Genomic DNA, 9,647 nt, shown 5'->3' with positions numbered 1-9,647 from the left:
CCCCCAAAAAAAAAAAAAAAGAAAAGGAGGAAGAAAAAGAAGGAAAGAGAAAAACTTTTTCTGTTTGAAGCTTCATATGTTATTACACTTTTCTTTTATGTTATTATGTACATTATATGTATGAAATTGTTGGGTAGAAAAGTTTCTACATTAACGTCGCCAAAAAGATTGAAGATTGGTCAATTTCTGCATTGGACAGTCAAGAATTCAAGTTATGGTAGTATATAAATCAACAAAGATACATCATGATGGCTAGTCTCCAAATGTAGCACTTCGAATGAAATCTATTAGAAAATTAGAACATTAATATTTGGTTCAGTAAAGAAAACCTCAAATACATTTACATGTGAGTTAGCCCTGCACAATCTTGAAGCTTGTTTAATTGAGCTTGTCTTCTGCTGAAGTTCTTGATGTTAAGAACAAATGATTAACAAAAAAAAATAAAAATATATATGCTGATTTTTAAAAAATAAGATGCCGTCGTTTATGAGAAGAGCGACCTGCAACTGGTTGCATATACTCATTTTGTGATGGTGGTGTCACGGCCAATTTGTGCATACCTCAACTATTCCATCAGGTACTTTCTACCTCCCACCAGCACAAGTATTGCTTGACTTTGCCACCAATGATTAGGAAAATTGTAAAAAATTACCTAGTTTTTCTGGTGGAGTATACCATTTAATTGAGTAAGAGTCCAACATTTTGCAATTAAATTCTGTGATAAGGATTTTGACGATGCAGCCTTTTGGTATGCGATTTTTAGACAAAGCTTTATCCGTCAGTTTAGAATGTCAAATTCAATAACAGAGGCTTCAAATAGATTTTGAATTCATTGCTAGAGGCTTAGCCAAAATTTTCCACTTCAGAGAAAAGGAGTGGGACTGGGGGTATTTCGATTTGGATTTGACTGAATTCACTGATTTTGTGTAGAATCTCAAGCATTTTGTTCTTCATTATTGACAGTGTTCAGTAGTAATCATTACAACCTCACTTATACTTTTTAGTTCTCATGGTTCTATGTATAATTTATCTTTCATGACTAATAGCTATTCATTTATGAAAGCAGTTGCAGATCCCCAAAGTCTGCTTGAAGAGAAAGAAGCTCTGGAAGAAAAGTTAGCGCTCTGTGAATATGAGTTTCGTTTATCTCAAGAGGACATTGTACAGCTAAAGAGTGAGTTGCAAAAGAAAAGTCAGACTATTCCTTGTCCAATAAGTGGTATATCCCTAAAACTGTTCTGCATTTTAATTGCCTCATCTAATATTAACTTCATTGCCTTAGCTCATTCATTCAGATAAAGTTCTTGCAAATGTTAGGTAGTCTAGTCTGTAAAAATATTTCTAATTGAAGTTGTATCACGAGACAGATCTAGTATTGATGTCAGGATAAATGATAGGCTCATCATGTCTGAGCTGAAGGTAGTTTTTGGAAGGATTGGTGATTCTGTCATAGATATGGGTTGCATACGTCTGCATTGAATATTGTCATTTTGTATATGTGAATAGATCTGTATATTCATCATGCAGATTTAAAGATCGATCCCTCCGAAAACCATGGAACTGATTCTCAACAGCAGAAGAGGGAAGGTTCTTTTTCTGATTTGGGTCCTTTGAAGGATAATGAGCGGAAGGATTTGAACTATGCTGTAAAGGAGTATTTACTATTAGCAGGATATCGCTTGACTGCAATGACATTATTGGAAGAGGTAGTAATTGATTGAAAGGGGACTTGCTGATTTCTTGATGTTCATCACTAAACTGAAGAAGAATTGCATTTTATTCAACATTGTGTCATGGAGCTATATGTTCAGTTTCCAATATCTTCTTCTTCCGTACTGGAAAGAGTAAAAACTTGGTTTATAAAAGTAGTATTTCAGGATAGAGGCCTCACCTCCAACCATGAGGTTGGGGGTCCAACTCACCCAGGGATCGAAATTGGAAAAACTTGCTAATTATCATCTAGTGTTTTATAAGTTTATAAAATCATCTAGTGTTCTATAAGTTTAGGGGGAAGGGTGCTTTACCATATCCCACCAAACGTAAAAGGGTACGCTGGCACGGTTTGAATTGGGTAATGAGTTTTCTATTATTCTATCATCGTCTTTCAGATGCCTTTGCTGTACAGCCCCTCATCTATTTATGCACTTCCTAGGCGGAGGGCCTTGACCATAACAGGACTAATGTGTGAGACACGTGCATCAGATCGTTGGCACTATGGTGAGATGTCATTTTAGAAGTGTTGATAACTTCTTTATTATGTATGACAGGTTACTGATCAAGACCTAGATGTTCAGCAGAACTCCTCTGCATGCATTCCAGATGCTTTGCGCCATTACTATTACCAGTACCTGTCTTCCACCTCAGAGGCTGCTGAGGTACTTTCTGAACAGTTGATACAACCAGTTTTACGACATGTATTCTTTCCACTAAAATCCATCTGTAGTAAAATCTACGTTAATATCATGTGTACACTTCACATCTCTTACAGTCAAGCTAGGGTAACTACAAATTTTAAGTGATTTACTCTATCCTTCCTTCTTCCAGCACTGAATTATAATTCTCTATATTGTCGTGATTTAATTTCGGAAGGAAAAATACATCCATCCACTTATCTTATTGTGCATTAGGTATGAATGCTCTCTCTTTCAAGTCCTGGTTTTGTCTTTGCATACCTTACTTGCATCACATCTGATTTTGTTTACAATTCTATTTTCTCCTGTCTGCTATGAAAGACCTTCGGATACTGTTTGGTGTCAAATTTAGGCCTTCAAATCTGAGACTAGTCCAATATTAATCTTTTTTTCCTATTAATTTTTTTTTTTGAGTTTAGACAATACAGAGTAAGCCCTTCAACTGTTTTTAAATATATTTTCAGACTATAATGAGGAGGTAATCCCACTTAGCTTGCTCGAATGTGAATGGGCTCCGACTCCTGTTGCAGCCTGTTAATGGTGACCAGCTTTCTTGCAATAATTTTTCACTATCCAGGACCACTCGCCCATCTTATCCTCTACGCTTCCTTTCAGACGGAAATTCGATCAAGAAATTCTGCCAATTCATTTCTGCCACTTAAACTCTAGCCTGCATCATCCATGATTCCTAAGCCCATCTCTGCAAGGAAGTCTTAGAGAAAAGAAGCCTCATTCTCTCTAGATAATCATTAAAGTAAAACATTTACCCGCTACGTCTACGTAATTATACTGCTTTTTTGAACGAGAACGTGAATTGCTTGATACTTCTCTATCAAATGTCTTAAAGTTGGTGGGAGCAGTCGACAACAGAACTGACAAAGTTCTTACTTTATTTACTGAAACTCTAAACATATGTCGCTGATGCTTTATTCTCGTGTGCTACTTTTAAAAAGAATCGTGGATTATTTGTAGGAAAAAATTGCTATGCTAAGAGAAAACGAGTCGTTGGTGAAAGAAAATGACAAGCTGAAACATGAAAAGCAGTCCTTGCTGAAGAGTAAAGATATGGCAGATGCCCAAGTCACAGTATTGGCAAAATCCTTAGAAGCATTGCAGAAGGAAATGAAGGACAAGGAGATTCTGGTAATTTCTTATGTGTGTTCTATGTTTTTACCAGAGTTTTTATGTGTAGCATGCACATACCTCATAGTTGAATAATCGTACTTCAGGTTCAGAGTATGAAGCAGTCTCTAGAGAGTCAAAGACAAGAATTGAATGAATGTAGAGCTGAAATAACTTCGCTAAAAATGCATATAGAGGGTGCTCGCTCAGCTCGGAATTTCGTAGCAAGTGATTTTGAAGGTGTTGACTTACCATCAACAGACAGTTACAAGGAAGAGATAAAGGTTCTACAGAATGAAATCCAGAGGTTGAAACTGGCAACAAATTCATTGAACAGCGAGTCTCTTGAAAATATCAATGAAGAAACTAGAAACACATGTCCTGAAAATGAAGTCGAAAAATCAAGTGATCATAATGTCTTTGATGATTCAGCTGGTGTTTCTTCTGGAGACTTAGGAGCTGCAGGTTCTCAGTTATCGATGACTCAAACCTCTGATTCTCAGTTATTGATGAGTCAAACCTCTGCTGACACAATTACTGAACCTGAGAGAGTAGTAGAAGTTTCACATGATAATTGTGTTGGTGATAAAGTCGAGAATGTACTCAAACACAACGGTGAGCTACCTTCAGAAGCTAAAGGACTAATCTTGAAACCAGACAATCTATTGGTTGAATCAAATGCTCAAAAGATTGTAAGCTCTCTCTCTCTCTCAGTTATATACATGGTAACCTTTACCTGGTAACTTTTTTTCTAGGCAATTATGCTTTAAATTTTTTGGATTTCGCAGGGTTTGGGGACTATTCAGATCCTTTCAGATGCATTGCCAAAAATTGTACCGTATGTATTGATCAACCACCGAGAGGTATGTTTTGCCATTTTTTGTTCTAAAATTTATTCTTCTGAATTATGATGTTCTAACCCCTTAACTTATCCTTCTGAGAAAAGCTTTTCAAGTTTTATATTTGTTTTCCCTGAAAAATATGTGCTCATTCAGTTTTTCCAAGATAAAGCTAAATTTCTAATGAAGTCGTGCTTGAAGGGAGTTTTTCCATTGAAAAAGTCTCTTCCCACTCACAATTTTTTTAACATATCTTAAAAAAAGAAGAAGCTACAACTATCCTAACATATTTTCAACTTCCACTCACACGTTTCTTTCCAAAAATTTTTTCAACAGCTCCTAAATAATTTTCAGCAACAATAAGGGATTTTAAAAAATTCTAGACTAAGTAGCCGGCTTTCCATTTAATTGGTGTTGTATCTTGCAGGAGCTTCTTCCTCTTATAATGTGCGCAATTGAGCGCCACCCAGATAGCAGTACACGGGATTCCTTGACCCATACGTTATTCAACTTAATCAAGCGTCCCGATGAAGAACAGAGACGGATTATAATGGATGTAAGACTGCAAAACCTTTGTTTCATACTAGAATTTCGTCAAAAAGTAGAGCATTCCACCAAATTTTTGTATCATGTTTAGGCTTGTGTCACTCTTGCCAGAAATGTTGGAGAGATGAGAACGGAAACTGAACTACTTCCTCAGTGTTGGGAACAAGTGAGATTTATTTCTATCCATTCTGCTCGAAGCTCTCATGATTTTACCATATACTCCATTTACTCTTGCTACTTCACACTGGGTGTTATTGTTGTGATGTGTAGATCAATCACATGTATGAGGAGCGCCGCTTGCTAGTTGCTCAATCTTGTGGGGAACTTGCTGAATTCGTGCGTCCTGAGATTCGAGATTCTCTTATCTTGTCTATTGTGCAACAGCTCATTGAGGATTCTGCTACAGTTGTTCGGGAGGCTTCTGCTCATAACTTGGCGTTGCTTCTGCCTCTCTTCCCAAGTAGGGACAAATATTTCAAGGTCAGCCTCACTACATAAGCTTCGAGGCAATCATGGAGAAGAAATGTGACTTGAGAGAATTTCCCACAAAGTAAGCTCCGTAGTCTAGGAATGGAGCATTTTCCCTCCCCTGGTCTTAATGTGGCTGCCCAAACTGATTAGATGATAGCATATACATAAATGGATTTTCTCCAATTCCTTTATTTTGTTGTTGTGTGTGTAAAGGTTGAGGAGCTGATGTTTCAATTGGTGTGTGATCCATCTGGAGTGGTAGTGGAAACAACAATCAAGGAACTTGTTCCAGCTTTAGTAAACTGGGGGAAGGAATTGGATCATTTACTACAAGTCTTACTATCTCATGCTTTGGGCTCTGCTCAGGTATGGATTCTGCATTTACTTAGTTCTCCTCACTGAAGCAGTAACTTGTCTTAAACATGGAGCTGATATATTATCCCTCCTTCCAGCGTTGTCAACCACTTTCAGGGGTGGAAGGTTCTATCGAGTCACATCTTCGTGCTTTAGGAGAGAGAGAGCGATGGAACATAGATGTTCTGATGCGCTTACTGACGGAGTTGTTTCCATTTGTACGCAAGAAAGCTATTGATACCTGTCCATTCCCATTGGTTTCGGATGATGAAAGACTAGTCTTTTCTACTTCAGTTCTTGAACAGTATGCTGGGTAATATCCCCTTTTACCTTAACCTGCGTTTCTAATCTACCTTTCTATTCCTTCTTCAAAGGTGCTCTCACAATGTCTAGTTAATACTTGCAAGATATTTGAATTGTCTATGCAGAGGAAAGATGGACTGGCCTTCTTTTGAGTGGTTGCATGTTGACTGCTTTTCAGCATTGATTGAACTAGCCTCTCTATTACCTCAGAAGGAAGATAACCTAAGGAATCGAATCACGCGGGTAGCTTGAATTGTTTCTCTTAATTTTTGATGCTTTAGTTTTAGAGTTGCCTCCTTCTTTCCGGATTCGTCTTTAATTTTGCAATGCAGTTTTTATTGGCAGTTTCAGACCTGCTCGGGGAACCTTACCTGACACACATCATGCTACCTGTATTCTTGGTGGCAGTTGGTGATGATGGTGATTTGTCATATTTCCCTGCAACGTGCCAATCAAGAATAAGAGGTAATGAGTTAAAAACTTCTTGTCTTCATCAAACCTTTTAAGTGATAGATCATGTTTAGACCTTATCAAATTGATTTTGATTTGCTCCTCAACAGGTTTGAAACCGAAAACTGCAGTAGCTGAAAGACTTGCTACTATCGGTGTCCTGCCTCTTCTGCTGGCAGGTGTTTTAGGATCTCCTAGGAAGCATGAACTACTGACAGAGTACTTGAGAAATCTCTTGATTCAAACTTCAGGACAAGAGAGTCAGACAGTGAAGCGCGAGATTTTCTTTTCTGTTCGCTTTCTTTGGTTTGTGCCATTTTAATAAAGGCATTACAGTTCTGTGTCTGAACTCCTTAGATGATGGCTGACTATATTTTTCTGCAGCACTTTCGATGAACATCACAATATGATTTTTAACATCCTCTGGGAAATGGTTGTGAGTTCTGAAATAAACATGAAGGCGACAGCTGCCAATCTTTTTAAAGTCATTGTAAGACCTTTGGTTTTTGTGAAATTGCTTAAATTTAAGCATGGTCTACGACCTTGATCATTCTTCTTAGTTCACCAGGTTCCATGTATTGATGCCAAGGTTGCCTCAACACATGTTTTGCCTGCTCTTGTAACGCTTGGTTCTGACCAAAACTTGAATGTGAAATATGCCAGTATTGATGCTTTTGGAGCTGTGGCGCAGCAGTATAAAAATGATGCGGTATAGGGTTTTTGCTTAAATATCTGATGTCATTCTTGTTCTGTGTTCATCTAGAGGCTTTAATGAGACGTTCTGTTCTAACTTTTCTTGCTAGATTGTTGATAAAATACGTGTTCAAATGGATGCTTTTCTTGAGGATGGATCACATGAAGCTACGTTAGCTGTAGTTCGTGCATTGGTGATGGCAGTGCCACATACCACGGAGGGACTTAGAGATTATATCCTCAACCTCTTAGCTTTCATGCACTGCTTGAAGTAGCAATGCATTTTTATAATGTGTGCCAGAACTAGTTTTGATTTCTAATTCTCATCAACTTTCTTTAACTTTAGCATACATTTGTTGTCCAAGATTTTCTTACTTACAGCAACACCTCCTCCTTCAAGTGACATGATGCGTTGCCGTGAGAGAGCCAACACATTTTGTGAATCAATTCGTGCTCTTGATGCTACTGGTTTGCTCCTTTTAATTATTTTTCTTCTCTTTCATACATCTCTTACTTTCTGAAGATATAAATGTTCTTCAAAATGATCAGCCTCCAGGTTTAGCTGCTTCTTGAGATAAATCAGAGTACAATAAACTATGTATTGCAGTGGACTGATTCAGGTGGTTAATATCCTGATTTTTGGTTGTGAAACTACCTTTAGCAATCATGGTTGATCAAAGTGATTAGTTGAGTTTTTTCCCATCAAAGAAGAGTCAATTACCTAAAAGTTGACCGATTTTTTACTTAAATACATGCCGAAGTTAACATAAATGGTTGATTGTGATTTGTTGGGTTTGGTGTGCATCCTTTTCTTGTTCATGTTAATACAAAAGTGTGTGACGGACCCTGTCTTGAGATAGTTAAGTGAGAGCCAGGAAACTCTCAAATTAGTGAAGAGGCCGTCGTTACCTTCGGGATCGATGAAGGTTTGGCAGGAAGATGACTGCTGGGACCGTCTCTACTGAACACTAAAGCATTCATTATGTAGTCTCTAGGCTTTGAAGGTGCAACTCTTTTTATCTGGTTGTGTAGTGTAATACAAAAATGTAACTACATGTACTATTGAAGCCTAAATGTCGCAAACTTGCCTTTTCCTGCTTTTTGGCATTTTGTCTGGACGATTTCATTGGAATCTTCCTTTACTCAGTTTATGATTGTAATATTGCAGATCTTTCTGCTTCAAGTGTCAGAGACTTCCTTCTACCTGCAATTCAAAATCTGTTAAAAGATGCTGATTCTCTTGATCCAGCACACAAAGAAGCTCTGGAGATCGTAATGAGGGAAAGATCTGGTGGAACATTTGATACGATTAGTAAGGTAATGGGTGCTCATCTGGGAATTGCGTCATCAGTAAGCAGCTTCTTTGGCGAAGGTGGTTTACTAGGGAAAAGGGAAGCTGGAGATCCAACATCACCACCAGCACCAGTGGAAGTTGAACCTCTGAGGCCTGTCCTCACACATGCAGCACCAGCAGAAGACACTAGATTTAGGCGGATCATGAGAGGTGGTTTTACAGACATGCTCAGAGGAAAAGCAAAGGGCGCCGGTGATACTCCCCCAAGTCAATGATAATGGCTCTTTCTTCTGCAGGAGAATTAAGAAGGAAAGTAAGTTCTGTATGTTGTGCAGTAGACTACAATGCTTCCATTTGTTGATTCTGCGCTGAAGTTTTCCCTTCACAGGGATGAAATTTTGCAATTTATTTCATTCTTTATGTACAAGAAATGTAATGAATTCGACAACAAAACGAGGAGAAAGTGTATACATTTACTAGTTGTACAAAATGATACGGGAGATTCATAGCTGTCTTGTTTCCGTGAAACTCTAACCAGTAGCCAACAGACCTTTGATAATATACATATATTAAATAGATACATATGTCCACTTCTATAATCCATATCAATTGCATGCAGTTTTTCTTTTATTGTCAAATAAATTGAATTTAGTATAAAATATAGAAATCTCATATATTTTGGGGCTAGTTACATCCTAATTCCGAAATATAAAAATAACACTACACACACATTTAAGATGATAAATATCAAGTTATAAACATATTTTTTAATAATAAACTACTTATAGCATATTATTATCAAGTTATAGCATATCAAGAAAAAACATATTATTCTCATTAATTTTTTTAAATAATAATAAACTTATTTAAATAATTACATTTATTATTCAGTTACCTTTTTTAAACCAATGTAGTTAATTAAATTAATTATTTTAAGTTACCTTTTTTAAACAAAACTCTTAACTAGTGTAAATTCAAATAAATATTATATAGTTACCTTTTTTAAAAAGATTACAAAATAATAGGGATTTTATCATTCCATAATTAATAACTACCCATCAATATCTAAAATAATTACAGTTTTATTTTAAAACTGTCACACGTTATCTAAAAAAAAAAATTTATATTCCCCAAAATTTTGTTCTTTCCCAAATCCTCACAAAA

General features: G+C 36.8%; 1 protein-coding gene across 2 annotated transcripts in view; it reads left to right on the top strand.

Moving 5' to 3' along the window:
- The window catches only part of LOC107011529 (RAB11-binding protein RELCH homolog), an 11,265-nt gene extending 2,202 nt beyond the window's left edge, over positions 1-9,063 (top strand). The window contains exons 2-21 of one of the 2 annotated variants that reach the window (XM_027914647.1): positions 1,067-1,219; positions 1,528-1,706; positions 2,268-2,375; positions 3,384-3,554; positions 3,641-4,225; positions 4,322-4,396; positions 4,800-4,928; positions 5,010-5,084; positions 5,189-5,398; positions 5,603-5,755; positions 5,842-6,056; positions 6,172-6,289; positions 6,379-6,511; positions 6,607-6,802; positions 6,881-6,986; positions 7,065-7,205; positions 7,300-7,423; positions 7,541-7,657; positions 7,739-7,809; positions 8,358-8,487. In XM_027914647.1, coding sequence (XP_027770448.1) covers positions 1,067-1,219; positions 1,528-1,706; positions 2,268-2,375; positions 3,384-3,554; positions 3,641-4,225; positions 4,322-4,396; positions 4,800-4,928; positions 5,010-5,084; positions 5,189-5,398; positions 5,603-5,755; positions 5,842-6,056; positions 6,172-6,289; positions 6,379-6,511; positions 6,607-6,802; positions 6,881-6,986; positions 7,065-7,205; positions 7,300-7,423; positions 7,541-7,657; positions 7,739-7,767 — 3,017 coding nt within the window. In that variant the 3' untranslated portion in view covers positions 7,768-7,809; positions 8,358-8,487. Of the gene's footprint in view, positions 1-1,066; positions 1,220-1,527; positions 1,707-2,267; positions 2,376-3,383; positions 3,555-3,640; positions 4,226-4,321; positions 4,397-4,799; positions 4,929-5,009; positions 5,085-5,188; positions 5,399-5,602; positions 5,756-5,841; positions 6,057-6,171; positions 6,290-6,378; positions 6,512-6,606; positions 6,803-6,880; positions 6,987-7,064; positions 7,206-7,299; positions 7,424-7,540; positions 7,658-7,738; positions 7,810-8,357 lie in introns of both variants that reach the window. The other variant, XM_015211063.2, reaches the window with a different exon arrangement.
- Positions 9,064-9,647: the final 584 nt, after the last annotated feature.

This window comes from Solanum pennellii, chromosome 2 (assembly GCF_001406875.1).
Source record: "Solanum pennellii chromosome 2, SPENNV200".
NCBI lineage: Eukaryota > Viridiplantae > Streptophyta > Magnoliopsida > Solanales > Solanaceae > Solanum > Solanum pennellii.
Note: the sequence above shows the minus strand (reverse complement) of the source record. Positions and strands in the feature narration are given on the sequence as shown.